This window comes from Strix aluco, chromosome 12 (assembly GCF_031877795.1).
Source record: "Strix aluco isolate bStrAlu1 chromosome 12, bStrAlu1.hap1, whole genome shotgun sequence".
Classification (NCBI taxonomy): Eukaryota; Metazoa; Chordata; class Aves; order Strigiformes; family Strigidae; genus Strix; species Strix aluco.
The window spans coordinates 12,962,685-12,976,435 of NC_133942.1; the positions used below are offsets into that span (position 1 = coordinate 12,962,685).

The window sequence follows — 13,751 nt, forward strand, 5'->3', positions numbered from 1 at the left end:
TGCTACATAATTGGGAAGACAGAGGGCCTGGGCCATGGGTCTAGCTTTATTTTCATGGATAATTTTTTCCCATTTTATTAGTTCAAATGCAGGCCAGATCATTAGTAACTAGTTGACCGAATTCTTCAGTGGAATAATTTCTAAGTCCCATTCCAGTTCCTGAAGGTCACTAACGCTCTTTGCAAAATTACAGCAATCAGGCAATAGGCAACATTTTTGGTAGTTTTGAGCAAGGATGGAGGTTCGACAGGCCTGAGTCTGGCTGGTGGAGCCATGTGAAGACAACAGCTCTGCAGCTGCTTATAGTGCTCTTACTCTGGCAGCAGGCAGTGGCTGGCTGCACGCTGACTCTATCAGTCTGGCACCTTTTCACCAATAATATATCAATATATATTCCCAAATGGAAAGGGGTAGCTCATTATATCATACTAAGCACATGTTGACCATATTGGAGTTAGCAGGTGTCCCTTGAGTATAATGACCTAAAATTAGTTGTAATAAACAAAGAGCGCCAGAATCCTTTATATCTGTGTCTAAAGAATTCTAATTAGGCAAACTCCATAGCTGATGACTTCTCACTTTCTGTGAAGATGTCACCAGGATCATGCTAAGATCACGTATTTCCAGTGCTTTGAAAGTCCTCTTTGGCATGCGGAGCACTACGCTAAATCAGTACAGCAGTGGATATGAACAAGAACATGAACTGAGAAAAACATCTAACGTTAGAGCAAGGAGAGCTACACGTCACGTGTATGGCACCAGTTTGGGCAGTGTAATTTAGACATGCCTATTGCTCTCTCTTCTGCCGTTTTGAAATGTCAGAGCACAGGAAGGTCTTAGTGGCTCCTCCTTCCAGCTCGGCAGTGCTGGTGCTGCTGGCCAGCCTTAGCAAAGCATCATGCAGCGTGCGAGCAAAGAGGGACGCCCAGAAAAGAGGGGATGGTGGAGGAGAAAGCAGCATTAACAAAGGTGCCACCAGTCACCCCAAACAGAGACACGACTCTTCAACAGAAAGAATAGTCTCTGGGAAGGAGGATGGCAACTAGAGCTGATTCCCCAGATGGCTCCTCCAGCAGCTTGGAGGCCCGGAGCACCATGTGAGGAGGCAGTGCCGTTTACAGACCTCCAGCACCGTTCCCCACCGCCGCTGGGATTGGATTGAAGGCTTCGCCCATGTATTCTTTGGTTCCCTGCATGCTCTGTAGCACTAGATTGTACATGGCAAATGAAAGGACACTCATCATTCTTGACATTACCACTCATAACTAGAAGAGCTCAGGCAAGCACCCACTATTAATGCCTTTAAAAACTGTGAAATGTAGAAGCAGCCGAAACCAATGCAGAACTCAGCGGGGGGGAAAGATAAGAGTGGCACTGCATGAGCTCTAAAGAAAAATACACAGCATCAGATAAAAGCAGTGAAGAACAGATCTTGATAGAGTTTCCAGCAATGCCTGGTGTTACAGTGGAGCAAGAACACCGCTTTCCAGCAAGGTTCCCGTTTCGAAGGGAGGAGTATCCTCCCTGTTCAGTGCCAAAGGAGCTGTAAAACAAGTGACATTTCTAGCTGTGGCAGACTTTAACTGAAAAAACCCTACATGCAGAAACGTGAGCCTACTGAAATCAGTTAAAGGCTTTTCACTTTCTCTCAGGACATAGAATAGTAGCTGTTCCTGCAGTCTGTAAAAAAATCCAAGACACTCAAATGAAAATGTTTCTTAGAAACATCAACTCAACTCCACCTTTGTGGCACATAATCTTCACAACAGTTTAACAGCTCCGCAGAGCTCCAAGCACAGGCAGAACAAACGAAACATCAAACCTGCTTATTAGTGTGGACTGTTCTCTTTGCAGGGTAGAAAGTTCACTTAGGTTCAGCTCTCTAGTAACATCTATTGAATTGCAACAGGTTTTCCTTTGAAGTAATATAAAATGGGAGTCTAAAGCTTCTAGAACGCCTTGAAAATCGAGGCTGTGGTGTTTTGTGGGTTTTTATATTTTGTTTATATTTTATGAATATATTTCCATAGTCCATAAAGCAACATCTGTGGAGGTTAAGCAGTTAATAACCAGTTGAATTATCATCTCCTCCAGTACGTCAGGAGCTGTTAGAAGAAGGTCTGTGCAAAGGTCAAGTTTAAATAAAGAATGATACAATCATACAGATCAACAAATATCTATTACTTGAGTCTGTCCTCATTTTCTGAGGATATACAACAAGGGCATGTATGCGATCATAGGTATTTACAATCGTAGGTGTAGGATTGTATGGCAAATCAGCATAACATAAGGAGCTTTCACCTGAGATTTGGGGACTTCAGGACACTTATGTGTTCAGAAATTAAACTGGAACCGAGCTCACTTGTGAAGTCTTGAACTGTTATTTGATTTTCAAACAACAAATGAAAGTTCAAAGATAATCAGATCTGGGCTTTGATTATGACTTACAATTTTTTTAAAAAAGTAGTGGCAGCAGTTAAGATTTTAGATAGTCTTAAGAGTGATTTTAGATTAAGCTAAGCAAAGCACAGATTAGGACTTCCAAGAATCCCATCACTGGAAAAAAAAAATATTTAGAAATACATCCTGCAAGACTTACTAGATGTTTGTCCAAGGAAATATGATGAGGTTTGGAATTGCTCCCTTTTACACACGCTGCCAAGTGACGCTCTCCTTCCGCACGCACAGCTTAAGGGCCTGCGCTTCATGGTAAAGAGATCTCAAGTGAATAAAGTCACGATTGTAGTGTAATTCTTTACAACTGCCATAAAAATGCTTCAGCTTTAAAATGTAAACTTGAGAAGGGAAAGAAACATAAATTCTTAAAGAGTTACTAAATTACAGCTTTTCTTTCTCCAGTTTAACTGTTTTATCTGCATCTAGTATTGATGTCTGCGTTATTGTAAAGAGCACGCCTGCTATTTTTAAAGAAGTGGTTGAATGACACTGTAAAAATGTCAATTAGTAAAATATTAATGCAACTTGGATGTTAAAAGAGAGCTGCTTTTATGACTTTTAAAATTCGCAATAGAATTGATTATTTCGGCAGCGATCACAGACAGGATCTTATCCGGCTGCCATCTCGTGGCAGCTGCTGGGATGGTCTGGTGCTGGCCCGAAAACTTAAATTCTAGGGCTGTAGAACTGGCCCTGACCTCTATCCTGCTGAATACAAGATTGGAAGATGGTTAATGAAAACACTGTGGCTCTTGTTTGAAAACAACACACAGAAAATGCTACATTCTGTCTGGAGAACTCTTAAGACGCAGATGTGAATACAGAAGAACTCATCCCACCCAAAGCATCCCTCAAAGCATTAAACTGGAACACCAGAGCTGATCGATGGGCTTCAGAGGCATCTGTACTCGGCTCCTCCTAATCCCAGACCTGCCTTCATGGCCGGCGCTGGCTGGGTCCTGAAGCCACCCTCCTCAGGGTCTTTTAAAGCCACTGGACCAGAACAGAGGGAGAAGACCCACCTAAACCTTCCCAGCTCTATAATTCTCCTTTCGGTGTGTTCTGCCTCATCTTTTCCTCTGCGCCCAAACCGAACAGTTTAATCCAATGTTCCCTCACTACTGCTGTGAACGGTGTGGGGCTGTACAAGCTATCAGAGCGATGAAAAAGGTGAGTTATGACCTCGCTTCTCCAAATTATCTGTCCCCAGATCTCTGGAGGTAAGTCAGTTTATGCATACAAGCAGTCCCACTCAATTAAATGGACTTATTTAAGTGCAGCTCCTTGACAAGTTGGGATCTGAGCAGCATTCAGTCAATACTGTGCAAGATTTCACTTCTAGAGGTCAAGGCCTTGCTCTTAAAGACCAGCCTTGGAAAACAGAGTGGGAATCAGAAGCGATTCAGTTCAAGCTATGCCCCTAATTCTTCTCCTCTACTTTTTCCCCCCAAGACATTGAAAACAGCATGTCTCCATCTCCCTTTCCCTCGGGAACAAATCACAGATGCTTATAGATAGAAATAGATTCCTGAGGCAAACAGAATTGGGTCAAGACACCGGCCTTCTCTGCCCTCAGCTCCCTGCCGGGGTGCTCACAGCCAGGCAGCTTGTGGCAGCCGACGCATAATCCCACGGGTGCCTTCGCCCCGCTCAGCCCTGCGCTGTAGACCACGAGAACTGCGAGAAAGTAAAGATACCGCTGTGTCTGTGAGGGGCACAAAGCTCTGTGGTGGTCCAAACAGAGATTACCGTCCCATTTCTGCGATTGCTCTGGCTCCACACTGCCCTGTGTGTTTGAGACGTGTGTTGTTCCGCACCCATCATGCAGAGTCTCTTTGCCACAGCAATACGAGAAAAGCATGTTGAAGGAAAACACTCCCTAAGAGTAGCAATCTTGAAAAATATAAGCAATACCCCATTGTTCATATCAAAATTAATTTTATGCTTATGACATATAGGTTTTTCAAGGCTTTCAGATGAAGAGCCTGAAAGTCAAAGTACACGCACTTCTTTCCTCTGCTCTGAAGCCCCCTTCGCACCAGTGCACAGGGGAAGAGCATGTGAAGCCATGGATCGCAGCAGACAGCTGCTCCGTCTGCAAAGGCAGAAATATGTTTTCATTTATTTGGCCCTGCCCATTTCTTAAAGAGTTGTATTTATGTAGCATGTAACTTTATGAACATTTCAGGGATTTTTAAGTATTTAAATATTCAGCCTGTATTGGTAACGGATGTTCAATGATATATTTAATTTTTATTTTTACTGAAAATATCATGTTATCAGTTGATATTTTCTGTAAAATGTAACTTTGAAAGAATGCCTAAGTATACTGTACTTCCAGGAAATGTATCTGAGCCTTTCAGCTACTGCATTAAAGTGGGCACTTCTGAAATTAGTGAGCAAATGTTCTGAGAGTCTAATAGGATTTCTTGTTTGCCAAAAAAATAGTGCTTTCAGGAACACAATCTTTTGTGTAATCTCTCTCTCCCAAGACAGATGGCATCATTAATTGCCTCTACATCTAGTTAAATTTAAAAACCTGTGCTTAAATAATGTTAAGGTTGTGGTACATGCTGACAAATATAGGAAATATTAAAGTAGAATCAACTGGAAACAAGGAAAGAAAACAAAGACAGAACAGACAGGAATAAGAAGAGGCCACAAGAAACACCAACCGATTTACTATATCCTTGTTCACGCCAGGAAATGTTACAACCTGAACCATCTAGGAAGCATTTCTGCATTTCGGTGAACTCCTGGCTTGAGTGAAGCAATTGGCAGAACTCCCATCGACTTCAGTGGGTGAGAATGTCATCCCTTAATCTTTTTAAAGCAACTTTACATGGAAGGTGTCCAGTGTGGCTTATCTACAGTTCTAATTACAATGCCTGGGTAAATACATCTGGGGAGTCAAATGTAACTGTGATCTGTATTTCAAAGCTAACATTATTCCGATTCTCTGGTTTACCACAGTCACCCTACAGTGGTATCAGTTACCAAAAGCCTGATTTTAAGCCTTCTCTGAGCTTAAAATGGAATATAATTATCATCGCCCTGCCAAAGAGCCAGCTTTTGCCAATAGATACCATATGCTAACTCTTTGGTTTTAAATACAAGCCCTGTGTTTAAAGCCTTTTCTCACACCACACAAGCTGTGATTTTCAGACGCCCAGGAGGAACAGACCCCCGAATGGGTTTGAGTGCTTACAGCCACACCAGCCTCTCAAAGTCAACCCATACTACACAGCCGAGCCCGGTAAATAGAGGTATGTTCCCTTTTACAGTGAAACACAACACTGGGAGGGGCCTAATTGAAGATTGTAGAAGAAAATAATGTCAAAAGAGTGAAAAAACAAGGAGATGCATTGGAAATACGAGAAATAATTGAGACTTGATGCTGAGATCTTGAATTACAGAATCCAGAATCATCTGGGTTGGAAAAGCCCTTGAAGATCATCCAGTCCAACCATTAACCTCACACTGACCGTTCTCAACTCCACCAGATCCCTCAGCGCTGGGTCAACCCGACTCATAAACCTCTCCAGGGATGGGGACTCCACCCCTGCCCTGGGCAGCCCATTCCAACGCCCAACAACCTCTTCTGGAAAGAAATACTTCCTAAGAGCCAGTCTAACCCTGCCCTGGCGCAGCTTGAGGCCATTCCCTCTTGTCCTATCGCTTGTTCCTTGGTTCAGGAGACTCATCCCCCCTCTCTGCACCCTCCTTTCAGGGAGTTGTAGAGGGCGATGAGGTCTCCCCTCAGCCTCCTCTTCTCCAGACTAAACCCCCCCAGTTCCCTCAGCCGCTCCCCATCAGACCTGTGCTCCAGACCCTGCACCAGCTTTGTTGCCCTTCTCTGGACACGCTTGAGTAATTAGTGTGTATCCATATGCTAATTCTGGATTTGTATAGTTGTACCCAGTAAGCTCAACAATACTATTCATCACTGGCAATAAGAAAATAAGAATTTTATGTTCTTTAAAAGTTATCTCATTTTCTTTAGTCTTCAGACACAAGGCCACTACCAGAACGCTGAACACTCAGTCTCTTCACCCAGATTTTACTTCATTTGTTTTATTTTAATCTGGCATTATGCTTTAGGCTTTTATACCTGGCTATTATAATATTCAATCCTCTTGGCCAATATCAATCAGATTTGCAAGAAGGTAGAATCATCAAATATAGTCAACTCCCATGAGATTCCTAAAATAAGTGGACAGAAGAAAGAGACTTTACTAGTGACCTTACAATAGGAAAAGCAGCAGGGTGAGTTCAGCTGGAAAACATGTGGGAACTTATCTTCAAGGCACAAATCTGTGGGAAGCCTGGCTTCACTCTTTTTAAGCTTATGGAATTGTTTTTATTTTTAAACAGAATGCAGTATTCAGTAATGCCCTTCATTTGGTTTTCACAGTGTCTGGTGAAAGAAGTTAATAGATTATGTTGTGAGAAAGAAATCTGACTTTATGAATAAAACAAATGCCAGATTACTGTAGCATAGAAACATGCCAGATTAATATTTTGTTACAAACTATGATCAAGGCTGATCATCAACATTCTTGCCAGGGATTAAATTACTTCTTTAAATCCATTCTCTTAGCTATTTTCCTTGGCACTGAAAGCAGTGTGTGTTGGCACAGCATCTTCCATCACCTTATAAGATCTGAAAGTTCAGTTATGGATCATAAGGGGCAGTGGCCACCCGTCCTCTGCTTCCCTGCCATCCACCGTAGGCTGCAGCAGATTCTGGAGTCAGTGCCCTTCTCCTGTCTTGATTTATTATATTACTTTTTACATTGTCAAAAGTTCTGATACAGCTGACTATGAGGTTTGGCTGATAGGCTGGTAAACTCTGGTGGGGAGGACTAGGGTCACTTGAGTGGTTCTGATTTTACCTTTCAAAAAGACCCCATTACTCATCTACACAGAAGACTCTCCTGGGCAGGATTCCATGAGAAAACATTTATTTAGTCCCTTCCATTCTGCCTGATGTAAGTCATACCATGCTCCAGCACTCCAAAACTGCACTGGTTTCCTAGCAGCGTTCTCCTTTCTAGGTAATTCAAAGTGTTAACCTTAGAATATCATTATTTAAAATGTTGTATTCTTCAGTCTAGACTCCCAAAAAGGCCACCCATCTCTTCCCACATCAGTGCAACCTGGGCCTGCAGTTAATTCACCCACCATATGATGTTTTCAGGGCTGGAGGAGGTAGGATATACTGCCAGCCACTACTGTAAAACTGAATTTCATAATGCGTCACGCAGTACCTGGATCTGCTGATCTTCTGTTAAAATATTTTTAAATACTCTAAAGCAAACAAACTGTGTACGCATTCACGCTGCAGCAGAAAGCAGCGTGTGGCCTCGGGCTGCAGGAGGGGAGCGGGAACAGTGTCAGGCATTGCTCTGCTCTCATGCATGACTCGGTACCATGCATGCAGGAAGCCTCAGAGCTTTGATAAACTAAAAGGGCTCCATAAAACCACTCAGAAGCCTGTGCAGCCCATGTGGAAACTCGTTAGGACAAGGATCTAGAGAGGGAATTCCGCAGGAACGTTTGTGCTGAAGAGCTTAAGCTATCGATAAGAGCATTTTAAGAAGTTACTGCCCCTCAAGTGAGATGGTGTAAAGGCACAGCATTATTGTTCCCAGGCCCCCCATCTGGGAAGCAGTGCAGGTGCAGTTCCATCCCTGCAGTGGTATCTTTAATCACATGCACTGTCACATGACACGCATTGACCTCACTCTGCATTTTGATAGTGGGGGATAAGTTTGTATCCGGTGTGAGATCACATCTATCTTTCTTGCAGTAAATTCTTCTCCCAGACATTCTAAAAGCCAAGTGGAGAGCAAAAGTTGTTTGAATGAGCACGTTTTCCTTTTCATTCCCAATGAACTGACACCCCACAGCCAGCTGTTCTGCACCAGCTAAGAGACAGTAACTCCTGAGCCAGGGCTGTAACTTCTTGAGACGTGGTCACTGGACTGCTTTCCATTACTTCTCTCTACTTAAATTAGCCATTACGATGTAAACCAAATTGTTCATCGCTGCCATCCTATTTGCTATAAGAAATTGTCAATATTCCTTCTTCCTCAGATTCATCCTCAAACCTCAGATCTGCATTCTCACGGACACTGGTTTACTCAAGAGAGTACAATAATCCCTGTAATTATTTTCACAGAGCAAAATACAAGAGATTCAGAACAGTGAAACTAAAATCATCTAAACAGCCGTAAGACCGTTGTCTGTAATTACCAGCTTAATGCAGAATGTGCTTATTTTAGGGGGAAAAAAAGTCATTAAAAAGAATTAAAATATTATTTTCTTATCACTCAGCTTTGAAAGAAGCCCTGCCAGCTTTGTTTGTTACTCTTCAGGCTGATAAAAAAGGTTCCCCAGGCTCACCTGGCAGATCAGGTCTAAATTTTTTGCTATTGCTAGAACAACCATGTGCTTCATCTCCTTCTCATGGCTCCACCAGCCTCATGGCTTAGAAATAAAGTTTGTTCAGAAGAGCAAAGCTTTCTTCTGATATCTGCTGGAATCAGGTAGGAAAACAGACATTTCTTGATCTCAGGTGTGAAGTAACGTATCTGCCCCACTCACCTGCTGCTCCATTGTTTGTGGATGGATGAAAGTCACAAAATCAACTGAGAAATAACCAAGCACTCCTTTAGATTTACAGGCTTCTCCAATTTTGAAGCAGAGTGAATTAAGAACTGCTGGATCAACAGAACGTTGTGGAATGGTAGTGCCAGATGATCGCAAAGGACCGTCAGCATGGAGCTGGTCTCCAGATGACACTATTTTTATCTTGCCTGTTGGCTCTATCAGCATATCCACCGTAAGGTTTGTGACATTTTCAGAGAGCGGGAAGGCTTCTATCACACCACCTAGTAAGAAATGAATTAGCTGTTAAGCTAGTAATCAAATTCACATGTGATGCTCTTCAGAGTGCACAGAATGAAACCATCCAGCTCCTATTGTGCTCAGACATTGCAGGGAGGACTGCTATGGAGCTACAGCGAGTAAATAAATGTAATGTGAGCAGCATAGCTAGAACCATGAATCTCTTAGAAGAGAAAGAAGATATCTCATCTACTATAGCACCATACCGTTCAACCAGTGGCTTTTGAGGTTCAGATGTTTTGCACCCAGTTCCAAACTGGATCTATCACATATCTGACAGGAGAAATATGCTCTTGGGTAGCATGAATGAATCCGGCACTGTCCTACAGCCCAGCTAAATGCCAGGTCCAGAATAGCAGTGAAACGCAATGCTGGGACCTCAGGGCGTGTGGTATCTGCTGCTCTGAACTTATCTTGGAGATTGCCATCCATACAATAGTCTGAGATAAGTAGCCTGGCCTTCTGGTACTCATCCACATGACGAACACTGTGTGTAGATGGGAAGGCTTGTCATGACAACTTCCAGCAAGGTTTGTCCGTAGGAAAATCACAAAGAAAACTGGTTGGCATTCTGGATTTGCCTTTTTACTGCATATAATGCCCTAACTCATTTAGTTAGAATAAACTAATATGTCATAAAAATTGGTACTATATATGTTAACTGGCATTATTTTTAAAAAAAATACTTTCAAAGCTTTGAATCGTCCTTGTCCCTCCCCCAGATGAAGAAAGGTATAAAATGTATATATCCATTATATGTAATACAAAATGATGGCGGGGCAGAATCACCCCAGAAATTTACTACCCAAGCCCAAACACTGCATCTTTTCCATCCAAAAGCTAGCATACAAATATAGGAGGTGAACATGTCTGTGCAAAGCCCACTCACCCATACACTGATTTGCAGCGATTCAACAACGGTTTTATCTGCCCTGCCTCTTACGGACAAACACGGGCTCGCTGCTGTGCTCTAGGCCAGTTGGGTACTGGCCAGCTTTGATCCAAAGGTGCCATGAGGGGCTTTAATGCAGGAAGCCCTGCTGAGGACTCAGCACCACATGAACAAAACTATCCAGCTTGGAACTTGTTCATATTCCTTTGGTTGGAGGGCAAGAAAGAGCACGGCAATGGCCCGATTTGGGGTCTGTGCCAACGTCCTGTAAGGGACCACACGGCGTTGCATTATTGAGCCTTGGTGGCAACAACACCTGCCTGGAAGGCAAAAACTGGGGAGAAAGCGCAGCTCTTCTCCAAGCTGTTAAAGGTTATGAGCACGGTTGACTTCACGCAATGTACGTATGTAGCATCCAGAGTTGACATGTAGCTCCCTTCCTGGTCCTATGGGAGGGAAAAGCAAGTCTCACAGATGTTTGCTCACCAACCCCTAACAAATGCAATATTCTCACGTCTACCTACATGCAAACTCCCATACTGGCATTCCCTAAAGCCCTGTGGCCAAATGTGGCAGCCTCCACTACGATAACCCAGGATTAAGGAGTTGGTGCTTATTGATTCAGGATCATGTGAGAAAGGTAATCCAGAATTAATATAGGTTAAATGCTTGGATAGGACATATGAATGATAGAGTAGCTGCCTGTAATTCATTTGTAAATTAACATTTGAAGCATAATGGAGAAATAAAAGGAGATAAATATTTAAATGGGCCCAAGATTAACAAGAATATGGCATACAATATGGTATAATTACTTCTTATAACACTTAACAGCGACTTTGCAGTCTTATTTACCTTGACTAAGAAATGTTTGGAGGAATTTTTCCCATGTAGGGAATCGTTTCTCATTGACTGGCTGTACGTGCTGTGCTAAAAGGCCCGGCAGCTCCTGGGAGATCTTCACCAAAGCTGGCTCCTGCAGAAACAAATTAAATAGAACCACAAGCAATTTTACTACAGAAATGAAAACTGCTTGTGGGGTGATTAAAAACCAGGCCTCCAACAGGCAAAAAAAAAAAAAAAATGTGGTTACTGTTTACCCACAGTCAGGAAGCCTTTTTTAATTTTTCTGCTTACTACTCTTCCCTCCTATTGAAAACTGTCCTTCTCGGAAAGACAATCCCCCCCCCCCCCCCCCAGTATAGCATCTATTTCATTAGAATTTATATCAATAATTTGATCTGGCAACTGAAAATGCTAAGCACTTGGTAACTGCTTAGGGATCAATACCAGCAGTCAATAACTTCTACACTGTTTATATTTTGGAACTGAGCGTATTGAAAGAGTCACATATGCCAGAAATAGTTTTACTGATTCTATGTTTAAGCTGCTATATCAATCCAAACACCCTTTAGTTATTTAAAAAAATAAAAAAAGGAGGAATAATTAACCAAAAGCATTTCTAAAGCGGGAAGTATCCTTTTACATTCTCCCATCTGTAACATAAATTCACAAGTGTATTTGTTTCTCTATCTTTGGTAGAATTTGATGAGTCATACTACAGGAGATAAACTAGCTTTTTCCTAGTTTCAAATTCTTTACTATATTATCACACACACAGAACAACCCCATTAAATACAGAAACTAACTGCATTGCTTTTACTGTTCAAAAATGTCCCAGAAGTACCCGAGCATATAAAGCGCAAGGACCCTGACTCTATTGCTTCAGGCTCCTTTTCTTGCTGCTTCATAAGCATTCGCTTGCTTCCCCCGGGTCTCTTTGCTTCTGTTTTACATCCTCTCTCTTCAGCATCCCGTGCTTCAGAAGATGACCAACACTCCTCTGATCTTGGCAATGTCCTAAGCCACAGTCATATTATCTGGAGCTCTGGAGAAACATGCTAAAACCTTACAGCTAATATTTAAGAATAGGGGGGGAAAAAAAAGTCTATTTTTCCAGACCAGTGAGTTTAAAGAGATGGGCTTTGTCATGAAGCGCGTAATGTGACATAACCAAAAATACAAATTAAAAAAATCGGCTTACTGTGATTTATCTGCCAGGATGACAAGAAGGATGAGCCAGTGACTGGGGTATCAACTTTGCATATAGGAGACCTTGATATATCTTGTTCCTGAATGCAGTCTGCCTGAGATTTCAGGAAAGTGATGTTCTGTCTGTACCTCAGCTGGCCAGACATGAAAGGGAGACAATTGCTGGCCCTACCTCACATGGAACTGGGAAAAAAATGCCTTAAAAATATTGAGATGCTTAGATAATGATGCTGATCTGGGCTATGTGGGCTCTTATCACATATTAAAGAGAAAAGCATGTTGTTGACATCTCAGAAAAAATGCTAACAAATGGGTTTAGTCAGTATATCAATACACTGAGCAGCAGGACCTTAACTTTATGGCAAAAACAAAGGACCACATAAAACCTGAGACCCATGTTCAGAATTTATCCAGATTCAGGTCTCACACCACATGTTTCCTTAAAATCTGTAAGGAGGAATTTAGGTTTCGGATATCTTAGCTGACTAAAACAACAGAGCAATGAGCAAATATCAGTTGGCCTTGTCTTGATTTGTATTTGCGTTGAGATATTGCTAAGCCAAGAAGTCACAAGATCAGGTGGTTCATTGCACAGTGAAAATAAAATGCAGCTTTGGGGAGCGGATGTGAGCCATGATGGATGCCACAGAGTCGCTGACCTACAAATCAGTTTGCACCTCAGTGCGTTCAGCGATACCTCTGTCACACCAAGTCTCATCCCTGAGATCGAATGATTTTGGATGTTCTGCAATTTAAACAGAAATATATAACCAAACAAAAGAAGAGGTATGCAACGGCTGCCCGAAAGCTTTTGTTAAATTACTGGGAAAAAAAGCAATAATCCCTGCTGGATGTGTAGAAGCATCTGAGAGCGCTGTGACCAAGCTTGTATAAGTAAAATGAAACTACGGGTGTGCCAGCTGGGACACAATTTTCCATTGCAACAATTATGAGGGACATGAGGGCAGGCACGCCAGCTCTATGGAGTTGGGGACAGTAGTATCTTCTTTTAGACAGTTTCTGAGGACCACATATGGCTGTGAAAGAAAGCTCCCTAAAGGGGGTGCAAAATTAAGCAGAACTTCCAAACTTGGAAGGGTACACTTACCTGGCTCACAAATGGAGGCTGCTGCTGAGACAGAGTCTCCATTCACCTCATCTATATATAAAGCACCATCATAAGCTACTACTCTTAGTCCATATGATGGACATCAGACGGGCAAGACTGTTGTGGTATGTCCTCAACAGAGCCAGTGTTGCTGCTTCAACGAGGTCAGCCCATTGGAAGGGGAGCTGACTGCCGGCTGAGCTTGGGTCAGGGCAACACGGACACACAGCACCCGGCTCAGCAGCATCTCGCAGTTCAAAGCACCCTCAGGACTCGCTGACTGTGAAGGATGCATGTGTCAAAACCAGTCCCCTTATAGAAAAAAGACAG

General features: G+C 42.5%; 1 protein-coding gene across 1 annotated transcript in view; it reads right to left on the reverse strand.

The window, feature by feature from the left end:
* The window catches only part of IQCH (IQ motif containing H), a 72,609-nt gene that overhangs the window by 13,752 nt on the left and 45,106 nt on the right, over window positions 1-13,751 (reverse strand). Inside the window, exons 15-16 of the mRNA XM_074837144.1 lie at window positions 11,117-11,237; window positions 9,067-9,353 (exon numbers count right to left, since the gene is read on the reverse strand). Coding sequence (XP_074693245.1) covers window positions 9,067-9,353; window positions 11,117-11,237 — 408 coding nt within the window. The remainder of the gene's footprint in view (window positions 1-9,066; window positions 9,354-11,116; window positions 11,238-13,751) is intronic.